The 14795-nt window shown below is 35.7% G+C and overlaps 1 protein-coding gene across 1 annotated transcript in view; it reads right to left on the bottom strand.

Moving 5' to 3' along the window:
- PARD3B (par-3 family cell polarity regulator beta) overlaps positions 1-14795 on the bottom strand; it is a 1311536-nt gene that overhangs the window by 218020 nt on the left and 1078721 nt on the right. Inside the window, exon 18 of the mRNA XM_044669413.1 lies at positions 9222-9329. Within this exon, the coding sequence (XP_044525348.1) occupies positions 9222-9329 (108 nt within the window). The remainder of the gene's footprint in view (positions 1-9221; positions 9330-14795) is intronic.

The following is a 14795-nucleotide window of genomic DNA, read 5'->3' as shown; positions in this document are numbered from 1 at the left end:
CGGGGCATTTAAAAAACTGGGATCCAATCCAGTCCATGATCTGATCAGGATTCAATGGCAATACTAAATTTGGATTATTAAAACTGGGATTCTGTCCAATACTTTATTTTGTCTAAAATGACAGGCTCAACTTTGTTGCAATGGCTGGACTCTTCAACGAAGAGTAAAGTCATGTTGAATTAATCTTTTAAAAATAATCATGGGCTTGAAAATGGGAATTTATAATCATTGCATTCAATATAAAACTTTGATAAATCATTAATTAGTAAAAATCATCCTACTAATTGAAAGATTGTTCCTTGGTAGATTCTTTACACTGGGTCTATGAAATCATTAGTCATTCCAAATATTTATATACATATAAAGTATATTCATGTTTATAATGAAAATATTAACTCATAAAGGAACCCTTAGTCCTTTTACATTTTGACTAAGAATAAAGTAAACATATTCACTTTTCATTTTTGAAAAACTCCTAGATGGAATCTCATACTCTAGCCTATTCTGGTTTTCATTTCAATTTCCAGTAACATAAAAATCTCCCATAATTAAATAAAATGCTGAGAGGCTGGGAATAGATTTTCACCCACCAGTATTCTCAATCTATAAATGGTTTCTGAATGTTTTTATTTCTGTAAGATGCATTTGGTTTATGTGGGGGAACTTGCAGCTGCAGAATTAAATCTCGGTTTGCCAAATATCAAAAACACATGTATTGATTTAAACTATGGGAATAGGCAACAAACACAGCAGCTGATAAGGAAAGGGAGAAGCTCACTGCGATTTTTTGGAAAGCTTCCTAAAAGTAAAGAAAACTAAGAACCTTGAATTCCAAAATTGAAACCATTTAACTTTCCCAAATTTTAGATTCACTCTCACTTGGGCATTGGGTTTTGTTGAAAACAAGAGCCATATGTTTTCATATTTCTCAACTCAAAAACTTTTTTTTATTCCATTGTTTATTCTACTAAAATGATAATAAGATGCATAGAGACATTATTGAATAAACTAGCTACTTATCATAAGCAAAACTAGGAAAGGTAATGAGTGGGTCCCTCTATGCACAAGTCATTTGTTATCTATTAAAATCATGCTAACTTCAGTAAGAAATTTTCATTTAGTGATATTTTATTTCAGTGTCTCAACTGGCAAACTCTACTAAAAGAGAGCTATTGGTCTCAGTGGAAATTCTTTGGTAAAATAAACCTATACAAGATAGGAAAATAGTTCTTCTAAACAAATATTCATTTAACTTACTAAAAAAAACATCTTATTTTCTGTCTTGGTAACAACTTTAAAATAGAAGGGGGCAAGGGCTAGGCAAATGGGATAAAGTGACTTATCCACAGTCATACAACTGGGATGTATCCCAAAGACAGATTTGAAATCTGGTCCTCACAACTTCAGGTCTATCCACTGATTCATTTTGCTGCCCCAATTTAGCTTACTTTTGAAAAGGCATTAACACTGCAGTATTTCATACACTGGTCTGACTAGTTTGATCATTTTCAGATTAAAACTCAAGTAACAGACAAGAAATCAGAGTAGAAAGTAAGGATTCCTTATTATTAGAATTATTAGAAAGTTAGAATATTATTAGAAAGAGAATTATTAGAAAGTTCTTTCCTTTCTACTCTTATTTCTTGTCTGCAATTTAAGTTTAAAAAATTGTGTAAAAATATCACTGGTGGGACACTAATGCATTGCTTGTGGAGCTGTGAACTGATCCAACCATTCTATAGAGGGCAATTTGGAATTATGCCCAAAGGGATATAAAAACTGCATATCTTTTGATCTAGTAATATCACTACTAGATCTGTATCCAAAAGAGATTTTTTTAAAAAAAATAAGAAAGGACCTGTTTGTACAAAAATATTTATAGTTGCTCTTTTTGTGATGGCAAAGAATTGGAAACAGAAGGGATGTCCCACAATTGGGGAATGGGTGAATAAATTGTGGCATATGATAATGATGTTGTGTTTTAGGAATGATGATTTAGGAGGATTTCAGAAAGAGCTGGGAAAGATCTAAATGAACTGATACAGAATGAAATAAGCAGAACCAGGAAGGGTAACAGCAATATTGTGCAATGATCACCTCTAATAGACTTAGTTATTATTGGCAATACAATGATCTAGGATAATTCTGAGGGACTTATGACTAAGAATGCTCTCTACCTCCAAAGAAAGAACTGTTGGAGTAGGAATGTAGATGAAAGCATCTGATTTTTTAATTGTTTATTTGAGTATATGTTTGGGAGTTTTGGTTTTACAAGAGTATTCACAAAAATGAACAATATAGAAATATGTTTGGCATGATAATACATGTATAACCCAGATCAAATTGCCTGCCAGCACCCAGGAAGGGTAGGGGAAGGGAGAGAGGGATATAAGTTAAATCAAATAACTTAGGAAAACTTGTGTGGAAATTTGTTATTATATAGAATTGGTAAAAAAAAAAGTAAAAAATAAAATATGTAAAAAAAAGTAAAAATAACAGTGGCTCCAGTCTTTGCCAATTGGTTAAAAGAAACTCAGTTTTTAGACCTCATAATGATATGGTAGATGACTATTCTCTGGGTGCTTTGAAAATCCAAAAATACTTTATAGCTTGATAAAAATTCTTAAAGAAGTAATCTGTGGGTACAACATTTGCTTCTCCCTTTTGCCTTCTAGGCCCTTCTACATGTAGGCTCTTCACATTCATGTTTTATTATAGCCAAACTCTACGAAGCTTGAACAAAATGATGGGTTTATTTAGAATGGAGCCTTGGTGTGATGAACTATTTAACTTGCATCAGGAAGGATACATCAGCATATCAGAGCAGCAAAAAGCTGGCTAAGAAATATTTCCAAATAATCTTGGGTTGAAATTTTGACTTTATGGACAAGCGTGGTATGGATAGTGCTTTGCTATAACATCAAAGAAAAGGTAAATTAAGTTGAAGGAGGGGGATAGGGATTGAGCCTATGCTTTTATCGGCAATAGGGGACTTCCAGATGAGGAAAAGAGGAAACTCCCTCTACCAAATCAGGTCTGTACCTTTTCTGTCACTTTTACTCTTAAAAGAGTTGCCTAGAGCAGAGATGTCAAAAACATAACAAAAATCATCTAACTAGTAGATGTCTAAGTTGAAATTTGGATGCAATTCTTCCATTATGTAGAATTATCTATTAATAGTAACCATTATGCAGACAGGAAAAACTAAAGAACATTCTATATTCCCACTGGCTTCTATACTTACCTAGTCACTCCCACATGTGTTATACACATGTAACATCTAAACATTCACGCCCCAGGGAATGAGACTTGGAAAAAGAAATAGATCAAGAAGATACATTAAAATAAAAATACAGAAAAAATTTAGTACTGGGGTTTCTTTTGTTCTAATGGATATGACAGGTGGCATATTATATTAGTCCATCAGTTAAAAAAGAAACCAAAAACCACCAAACTTTCAAAAAAAGACATGTATCAAGAAGTCTCTTTCATCATTCAAGAAATAAACCATGTTTCTTAGAATTAGTCTTATGCTAGTTGGTCTTAAGACTTGAGAGGTGCCATGTAATATTTGGGGACAGCATGGTGGGCTGCACCAAAAGGGAATGAATTTCTAATCATGGGTGATGCAAAAGTACTAACTAAATACCCAAATCACCATTGACTGGGGCAACTGTAGAAGAGGATTATGTTATAGGTAGGAGTTTGACAAGTTGATCCCCAAAGTCCCTTTCATCTCTAAGATTTTATTTCAAGGCAGAATGAGAAGGTAGCTGCTTGGCATTACCAAGCGTAGTTGTTTGAGCATGCCATTCAATGGAATGATGATTTTCTCAGTTACTTCTCTTAGCAATTTTCATGCAAAAAAAGGGAAGGTTTAATCCTAACATCTTAGCCACATTCTGTCTCTTAAAAATACTTCTGCTCCTTGGATTAGATAAAATATTTTTCCTCTTTGGTCTGAATTTCCAATCCAATGGTAAGGAAGGGTTTAGGGGTTTGGGGTAGATAGCCTATAGGCTAGTTAAATCTTTTAAAGGCTTCTAACATCTTTAAAAAAACATTTACTTTCAAATTTTTTTATTTCTATGTTATTCATTTTTGTAAGTGAATAATCTAAACTCTTACTTAGAATCATTATTACTGTGTATTGATTTCAAGATTTATTTATTGTATGACCAAATATACTTCTTGATACATCTATCTTTGAAAGTTCAGTGTTTTTTTTTAAACTGATAGACAAACATACTACATCACCTATTCTACTCATGAGAACGAAGATGAAACTAGGCAATGGGGATTAAGTGAGTTGTCCAGGGTCACAGAGCTAGAAAGTGTCTGAAGCCAAATTTGAACCCAAGACTTCCTGTCTCCAGGTTTGGCCCTCTATCCACTTAGCCTTCTAGCTGCCCCTACAGATATCCTTTGATAACAAAGAATTTTAAGGTTGCTCATATAACAAATATGCAATCATAGAAACACAGGGCAGTAAGAGAATGCATTATTTATAGCTATTCCAGGGTTAATTTTCCTGAGATAGTTTAAGAAAGGCATTTTAAAGTTATATTATTTTAAAAAAAGCTCTATGAACTTTAAAACATATTATCCCATTCTTTTTTTAATAAAGAAGTGCCTTAGAGGAGTAATATGCTTGTTGAGTTTTTTAAGAGTTGTGAATTTGTTCACTATGGGATGATCAAGAAGATATTCTTCACTAGAGATCCTGGAAATAGGACCCCAGCACTTGGAGGCATGCCAAATGTGCGCTACATATCAAACTGGCCCCCTCTCCCACCCAAGGCCCACAGCTGCTGAGATGTTGAAATGTCCTTGATATTAATCCTCTAGCACCCAGGCCTAAAATTGGCTCCTCTGACTTTTTTTTCTACCAGCACCTGAAATGGATGGTTCTATCTCTGGGAAACACATATCAGGTATGTTTTATGTTTTCACATTTGGGAAGTGGTATAAATGGGGGGTTAACAGGACAGGGCTTTGAATATTTTGAGCAGTCATATTTAAAGAAAATTGAAGCAGAAGTCCAAATAGCCAGGCTGGGTTAATTTACAGTCTAGCATTTGAGAACAAAATTCCCTGGGGCTGCTATTTTCTAAAGGCGAATTCAGGAAGGAAATGATCTTTTTACTTAAAGACTACCTGCCTTATTTTATGGGTTATCAATTTTCCACCTGGCATGCTGTTCTATAGCCACTCTGATTTTTTTCCATCCTCAAGCAAGAACTGAGTTGCAGAAATGTGAAGTCTGCACTTTGGCAAACCAATTGGAAGCTTGGCTTTGGGAAGATGGGGTGGGGGGGGATTGGGGATACTGCGAGAGAGCTGCAGCTAGTAACGTCGGAAGAGTGGCCAGATCTATGAGAGGGCCTGGCTGCATCGATGTCTTTGCCAATATATGCATTAAAATCTTAGCCTGAATTACTTTTTTCATTACAGGATTACTGAATCTTGGGAATACATTATAAAATTCATCTTTGCTGCCTTGGGGGCAACTTTGCTAGGTGAATAGTCAACAACAATATGAAGCCCTTGATTTCCTTTTAACCGCTCTACTGAATCTGTGACTGAGCTTATCAACCTTTCAAAACCTTAGAAAGGGCTAAATAGGTCCTCCCCCACTTTGATATTGATAAAGTCAACCATCTGAACAGAAATATGTGACAAAAAGGGCCTTAAAGGTTAACAGGAGATAAACCTAAAATGCTGTGTCCAAGAAATCATAATGGACAGAAAGGACTTTCTCACTACCCAAACTCAATGTCACAAGAGAGGGTTCTTTTTGGAAATGGAAGAGAGAAATGATGGGAGGGCAAAGCCAAGTGGAAAGACAATCTGTTTACTTTAAGTGTCACCTCCCTCCTTCTCTGCCAGGTAGCAAGGTCTTCCTTAAACCCAGTTGATGATGTATTTATTTCTTTTTGACTCATTTGTGCATTCATCATTTCTCCCATTGGACCATAAGCTTATTGAGAGCATGCCTTGTCTTTGGAGCTAGTATAAGTCTTAGCACTCAACAAACACCAAGAATGCATGAATGAGACTATTTTTGTAGGCTATGGAAACTGAATTCAGTATTTAAAATTATTTTCTAATTTCATCATATTTTTAAGTTCTTTCCAGTCTTCCTTTACCTGTGAAGGGAAAGAATCATCTAGGGAAATATGAATATTCAATTAACTGCTTGACTTGAGCAAAAGACTAGCTTTAATATCAAAGAAATGTGGAGGACAATTACCTCGTTTTCAACTGGAACATTAATTCCTCCAAAAAGAGTTCATCCCTTATGATCTGCCAATAGTTTAGTAAATGAAACTGGTCCTTATAACAGATGGGCTCTATACTTTCAGGCTTGCCAGAAGCCTAATAAAAGACACTGGCTTCTTTACAATGAAGGATGAACACTTCTCATATGGCCAGTATCCAAAGTGGGAGTCAGCAGTTTAAAATAAAGAAGGCACACGAGAGTGTGGCAAAAATCAGGGACTCGGGGCAGTAATTTTGAGGCCACTATCATCAGCTGAAGCCTGATGTTGTTTAATTCATCTCTTAGGACCTAAGAATCTTCTACAACTAATCATTCAAAACAGGAATCAGCATGTCCTCTGAATTAGAAATAACATAGTTTATATAATGATATAAAGTGAATGTGAGGCCAATTTTTTCTCAAAATATGTTAAAAATCCTGAAAAAATTATAGTTTTCTTTTATAACATCACAACAACCTATCCTCTTGGCTCTGTCCTCATAGTTTCTTCGTTGATAACCCATCACTACTCTGGGGACCAATATTTATCTCTTAATTGATATTCTAAATGGCTTAGAGGCAATAGAGTGTATCTTCCAGGGTAATGGTAGAAATCAAATGAGATATTTTAAAAATGTATAGCACAGAGGGAGCCAGGTGGCTCAGTGGATAAAGAGCAGGGTCTAGAGATAGGAGATCCAGGGTTCAAATCTGGCCTCAGACATTTCCTAGTTGCGTGGTGCTGGGCAAGACATTTAACTCCAATTTCCTAGCCTTTACTGCTTTTCTGCCCTGGAATGAATATTTAGTATCAATTTTAAGACAGAAGGTAAGGGTTTTTTTAAGTGCACATAACAGGTACTTAATAAATACTCTTTCCCTTTCTTTTCCCCCCTTTAAATGGTCTATACCCAAAAACATCAAAGAAGTAGGAAAAGGACCCAATAACACAAAAATATTTCTAATCGCTCTTTTTTTCTGGTGACAAAAAACTGGAAACTAAGGAGGTATCTATCTAGGATGATTATGATATATCAGTGTAATGGAATACTACTGTGCCAAAATAAGTGAAGAAAGGAATAGGTTCAGAGAAACCTGGGAGGCTTTCTATGAACAGATGCAGACTGAAATAAATAAAACAAAACTTTATATAATGACAAAAACAATGCAAAGACAAATAACTTTGTGTTAATAAGTAATATTAATTTAGTTCATCTTTGGTCTTTAAATGAGATACACTTTTAATATGGTCAATAGAATCATTTGTTTTACTTGATTATGCATATTCATTGCAAAGGTTTTGCTTCTCTATTTTTTTAGTGGGGGAGGCAAAGGAAGAGTATGCAAAAGAAAAGATTGTTAATTTTTAAAAAAGTTAATTAAAAGCATGTATTCAAATCAACTTGTTACACCACCATCTATTTGGAGGACTGCCATGTAGGAAAGGGATTAGAACTTATTTTGAAGGAATTCAGAGAAAAGAACTGGGACCCAGAGAGGCAGCCTGATGATTTATTGGAAAGAGGAACAGATGTGGAATAAGAAAACCTGGGTTTAAATTAGAACTCTGTTATTTAATACCTTTGTAATATTCAGCTTCTCTGATCTTCATTTTTTTTTATCTGTGAAAGAGATTTGAACTAGAAGATCTCTAAGATAATAATAATGATGAGTGTATTGGTATAAATGTACATATCTATACATATAAACACATATATGCATCTACCTACATACATTTATAAAATAGATGCTTAGAGGCAGTTAGGTAGTGCTGTAGGTATAGACCTTGAAGTCAGGAAGGCTAGAATTTAAATTTTACCAAAGACACTTGCTAGTTGTGTGACCCTGGAAAAGTGACTTGCCGTCCCTCTACCTTAGTTTCCTCATCCATAAAATGAGGATAATAATTGCACCTACCCTCAGCATGGTTTGTTGTGGCCAGCAAAGGAAATAACATTTGTAAAGTACTTTATAAGCAAACTTTATAGCACTATGTAAATTTTATCTATTAGCACTTTTATATCTATGTATTATATTTGTACAGATACATATAGATACATGTGTGTCTGGAATGCTTATAAAGCACTTGACATATGTGATTATTCCATTTGATTCACACAGCAAATCTGTGAGATATAAATGTCTTCTTATCCTTATTTTACAGATGAAGAAACTGAGGCTAAAAGAGATTAACAGATTGGCTCCAGGGTCATGTAGATAGCAAGGGTTTGATGTGGGAGTAGAACTCCAACCTTCCTGAATCTAAAGACAGTCTCTATTCTTTGTACCATGCTGCTGCTTCCTTCAATCCTAGATTCTATGTTCTTTTAAGTTATGGAAAACCACATTTCAGTTTGATGTAAATAAGAATTTACTAATAAATACTTCATATGAGTTTCTTCTTCCTAGTCTTATTCAAATGGATGTTAGATGAAAACATGGTAGGGATTTTTTAGACAGAAATTCATCCATCAGTAATTGATTGGACTAGAAGATAGGAATCTTTTCCAGCTTTCTATATCTTTGAAAGTTCAAGGTTCTGGCTAAACATATGCAATCTGTCTAGTTTTGTTAACTGGTTCCATGAAAGCACCATGCTAAATTAAAATAGGGCTTACTTAATTCCACAGAAAAGAATTAAAGGAAGACTGGATGAATTTACATTTTGAAGAGATGGATAAAGGAGTAGCATTGGATCTGGAAGAATTTAGGTTCAAGTCTTGCCTTTGTTTGATCCTAGGCAAGGCAGTGCCCTTCAGTGTCCCAGGTAACGTGCCTAAAGCATCAATTACATAACTTTTAATAAGTGGATGGAATGTTCATACCAGGAATTTGCTAGACCAATAGAATTACACTGCTAGAACAAAAGAAAAATGGTGAATGACATCACTGTTAAATAATGATGGTTGGTCTCCCTTATGAAGGGTACATCTATATAGAAAACTGGATCTGAGCTCACCTTTCACCTTCTTCCTTCATTTTTTCTAGCTCTTCTTGCAGTATGCCTTGCTTTAGGTTTCCCTTCTGCTCATTTTTTCCACCTTTATCCTCTTTTTTCTTCCCAAACCTAATAAAACACAAAAGGGTGGGGAAGGACAAGAGATGATTAGAAATAGTTGTATTATCCTTATGGTTCCTTTTAGCTAAAACACAAGAATCTATAGTACTAGAAAGCTTGTTTTACAGATACTAAAAGCATAACTATAGTAGAAATAATGACTTACAGTCATATATTATTCTATAGTTGGCAAACCACTTTGATCAAAACAACCTCATGAGGTAGATAGTATGAATTTGTGGACATTATTGTCACCATTTTATGGACGAAGTGATTGAGGTTATGAGAGATTAATTAAATCAGGCTGTAAGTCAATAAGCATTTAGTAAGCCCTTCTAAGTAACAGGCACTGTGCTAAATGTTGGGGATGCAAAGAAAGGTTTTAAAAAAAACCATCCTTGTCCTCATTAGCTCACATTTTGATAGGAGAGACAATATGCAAACAATGATATACTTATAAGACATAAAATTTAGCTGGAAGGTAGTTGCAAAGCTAGCTAGGTGACACAGTGGATAAAAATGTTAAGTTTGGACTTGGGAAGACCAGAGTTGAAATTTAGCCTCAAGCACTTATTAGTTGTGTGACCTTGGGTGAGTCACTTAACCCTGTTTGCCTTAGTTTCCTCATCTATAAAATGAGCTGAAAAATGAAAGGGGAAACGACTCTAACATCTTTTCAAAGTCTGTCCTATCTTTTTTTCTATCTCAGTCTTGGACTTATTCTTTATTCTCATTGTTCCTATGACCTTCAGCTTCTTTTTTCCTTCCAGTTCTTTTTGTCTATCAGCCCTACTTTGGTTTTACTTTCCTCCCTTCACAGTCTTGATACCATAATTTGCCAGTTCAAACATGCAAAATCCTCTATCTTTGACTCCCTTATTTCCTTGTCATAACACCATTCTTGTCTAATCTTGAGTACCTTGGGTGACCTCTGCCATCCCTCTTCTCTCCTTTCTAGCTGATGAACATCACCAAGGAAAGTCACATAATTGATTCAATTGAATTTACTGAAAATTTCATGTTATCTAATATAAAATGGAATCTCTACTGGTAGCTCTTGTATTACAATTCCTTGAGTGTGTCCCTTACAACAGATAATCTAAGACTTCTACTTTTCTGAGAAAACCAAAGTAATCTGTCATGAGCTCTTCCTCTCCTCTTCTTCTACCTACTGAACTATTCTCCCCATCTTTGTCCTGAAGAAGGGGTGATCCTTTTCTTTGCCACAACTAATGTTGCTCTTTGTCTCTTTAATCTCACTTCCCTTAGTCTCCTCTGGGATTTTGCTCCATTAATCATATTTTCTCCTCAACAACATGTTCTATTCCTGCCCAAGCCCATGTCTTCTCTTTCCTGTTATAAGAGAACTGATAGTTTGACAAGGCTTTAGGACTTGCTGGCTATCTACACAGAATGAAGGTAGGAATTTGGCTAGGCAAGGGTAAGAGAAATTCCTTCCTCCAAAACTTTCTTTGGTCTCTGTACACTCCTCTTTGCCAAATTCATTGAATGGGAATGATAATATGATTTTGCAACTGGAGAAATGGGGGGTCCTTGACCCTGAGAGGCTAAAAGTTGGAAGAATAACCTTTAGTGTGGAGAATACCTAGGCACCATCTGGACAATTATGTGGGAAGAATCTGTCATCCAAGGAATGCCTATCTCCTTTGCCTTTCCATTACGCCTCCTCCCATCACCTCTAGGCCACCCAAACCAGACCCCATCCCAGCTGCCACATCAGCAGGATGTCCTTCATCAGAGTCTAGCCAGTGTCCATGGGTAAGATGAGAATAATTGGTTTTTTATACCACTTGGATGAGCTACAAGCCTTCCAGTGAGATGGAGGACCATTATATTTAACCATCTGCCTTACCACTGCATCTTATAGTCCTTTAGGCCTTACCATCTGCCCTGCCACTTTGCCCTTCAGACCCCTTTCATCCAATATGCAGGTACATCCTAACGAACCCTTGGCCTGGCAGAAGCCAAACTAGAAAGTAGAATTTTAAAAATAGATTAAACCAGAGGGCCTTCTACCTATTTAAGAAAATACTCGTGTGTATATTTTAAAGAACTGGGTAGCTCAGACAAAGAATCTGCTAAAATTTTTTTAAAAGTCTATTATAGATATGACTGTATGGAAAAGACAGAACATTCTTTGAGGGAATAAAATAAACCTGGAGAATTTTTTGTTTTTTTTTTTGCCCTACGTTGCTGTTCAAATAGGTCTGAATATTAAGGCTATCACTTTTCTAAAAAAGTTGGGAAAAGTCTCAAGACTTTAAAAGAGCATGGCAGAATCCATTCTTCTTATGAGGAAGAGTTATAACCATAGACAGGGTTTTCCAATTAAAGTAAGAAGCTACAAACAGAAAAGTCTACCACTATCTGCCCAGTGGAGCTATGCTTGGCAGTGGAGCAACATCTATCAGAGATGACATAACTGTTGGTGACCATTTAGGACTATGTCCAGCAGAAAGAACATATAAAGACACTGGTGATTAGAATCACAGGCATATGAGAAAGGGGTAGAGTCAAAGCAGAATCCAACCATATGTTGTTTATAAGAAACACATATGAGGCAGGTAGACACACACAGAGTAAAGGTAAGAAGTTGGAGAAGAATCTTTTGGGCTTCAACTGAGAGAAAAAAAACAGGAGTAGGAATCATGATTTCAGACAAAGCTAAAGCAAAAATAGATCTGATTAAAAGAGATAAGGTAATTACACGCTGATAAAAGGTAATACAGACAATGAAGAAAGACTGATACTTAATATATATACCCCAAATGGTATAGCATCCAGATTTCTGAAGGTGAAATTAAAGGAGCTTAAGGAGGAAATAGATAGTAAAACAATATTAGTGGGGGGGACCTCAACCTTCCTCTATTAGAACTAGATAAATCAAACCAAAAAAAATAAATAAGAAGTAAGGGAAGTGAATGAAATTTTAGAAAAGTTAGATTTAATAGATATCTGAATAAGGATAAAAAGGAATATTCCTTCTTTTCAGCAGCACATGGTACATATACAAAGACTGACTATATATTAGGGAATGAAAATTAAATGACCAAATCCAGAAAAGCAGAAATAAGAAATATACATTTTCCAAATCATTCTGCAATAAAAATTATAATCAATAAGAGTTCATGAAAAAGCAAATTTAAAATTAATTGGAAACTAAATAATGTAATTCTTAAACGGGTTGGTCAAAGAACAAATCATAGAAACAATCACTGATTTCATTGAAGAGAATGACAATGAGGAAAGAACATATCAAAATTTATGGGATATAGTCAAAGCTGTGCTAAGAGGAAAATTTATATCTCTGAATGCTTATATTAATAAAATGGGGAAAAAGCAGATCAATGAATTGGGCATGCAACTAAAAAAACTAGAAAAAAATTAAAAATCCCAGTTAAAGAGTAAGTTAGAAATCGTAAAAATCAAAGGAGAAATTAACAAAACTGAAAGTAAAATAATTATTGAACCAATAAACAAGATTAGGAGCTGAGTCTATGAAAAAATAGAGTACTGGTTAATTTGATTAAAAAAAGAAAGAAGGGAATCAAATTATCAGTATCAAAAATGAAAAGTGATTTCACATCTAATGAAGTGGAAATTAAAACATTATTAGGAGCTATTTTGCCCAATTATATGCCAAGAAAGCTGATAACCAAGGTGAAATAGATGAATATTTACAAAATTATGAATTTTTCAGATTAACAAAAAAGGGAATAGAATACTTAAATAATCCCATCTCAGAAAATAAATGAAACAAGCCATCAATGAACTTCCCAAGAAAAAGTCCCCAGTGCCAAGTGATTCACAAGTGAATTCTATCAAATATTTAAAGAATATTTAATTCCAATACTATAAAAAAGTATTTTGCAAAATAAGCAAAGACTGAGTTCTACAAAATTCCTTTCATGACACAAATATGGTGCTGATGCCTAAACCAGGAAGACCAAAAACAGAGAAAGGAAATTACAGAGCAATTTCCTTAATGGACATTGATACAAAAATCTTAAATAAAATACTAGCCAAGAGACTATAGCAATATATCACAATTATTCATTATGACCAGGTGGGATTTATACCAGGAAAGCAAGACCAGTTTAATATTAGTAAAACAATCCACATAATTGAACATATCAATAATTAAACTAACAGAAATCACATGATTATCTCAACAGATATGAAAAAAGCCTTTGACAAAATACAACACCTATTCCTATTAAAAACACCACTAGAGGTTCCAGGTTAAGATGGCGGCAGAGTAAGAAGCAGCTCTTAACCTCTCCTGACAGAAACACACAAAACTCCTCAAGGGGACATAAAAACAAGTCCAGACGAACGGAGGAAACCCACAACAGGGCACAGCGTGGAAGGTACGTGGAATCGAGGCATTTCCATGCTATAAAGGGGTGAAACAGCTCTCACTAAATCGCGGGCTGAGCAACCACCCCACCCTCAACCCCTCCACACACAACACTTATAGCGCCGAAGCCAGCTAAAAAGAAATAGAGCAAGTTTGGGGCACCCATCGAATCATTGGCAACTCTGGGGCCTGTTCCTGAGAGCAGCAAGATTTAGGACTCCAAAAAGCTAACGAATGCACACAAAATTTGAGCACGGGAGCAGGGCGCCGAGAGCAGACACAGGGCGCAGAGTACGGGCTCAGAGCACTGGCAACAACAGAGGCGTGGGTGGAGGCAGACACAGCCACAAGCTAAAGCTCTGAAACCCTGAGTGGGGAACCAGTGCAGACGGGTATACGGCTGTGGAAGCAGCGCCCTGAGACTTGTAAAGAAACCTCCAGCAGATGATCAAGCAAAGGGGTCCACCAGGGGACTTGACCACGGACAGGCCCTGAGCACGAGGATAAACCTGAGAAGCGGCTGGGCTAATGATGGCTACCCAGTTTCAGGAAGTTCAGAAGAGAAAGATTAACAACAAGAAAAAGAAGTCTTTAACACTCGACAACTTTTACACAGAGAAAATCCAGACAACTGAGCAAACAGAGGAGGAGAACAAACAAGCATCCGGACCCTCCTCAAATAAGGAAAACTCCTCACAAGCTATGGAAGAGTTCAAAACTGAGATTTTGAGGAAAATGGAAGAGATCTAGCAAGAAAATAACTGTTTAAAAGGTAGAATCTTGCAATTGGAAAGTGAGGCTCAGAAACCAAATGAACTGATAAGCAAATTGAACAACAGAAATGACCAGATTGAAAAGGAATACCAGAAGATTATGGCCGAAAACCAGAAGATTATAGCTGAAAACCGAAAGATTATAGCCGAAAACCAATCCCTAAAGGCTAGAATTGAGCAATTGGAAGCTAATGATCTCTCAAGACAACAAGAACAAATAAAACAAAGTCAAAAGACTGAAAAAATAGAAGGAAACATGAACTATCTCAATGAGAGAGTGACAGACCAAGAAAACCGGTCTAGAAGAGACAATTTGAGAAT

Source organism: Gracilinanus agilis, chromosome 3 (genome assembly GCF_016433145.1).
Source record: "Gracilinanus agilis isolate LMUSP501 chromosome 3, AgileGrace, whole genome shotgun sequence".
Taxonomy (NCBI): Eukaryota; Metazoa; Chordata; class Mammalia; order Didelphimorphia; family Didelphidae; genus Gracilinanus; species Gracilinanus agilis.
The sequence above is the reverse complement of the archived record's forward strand: the minus strand, read 5'-3'. Positions and strand labels throughout refer to the sequence as shown.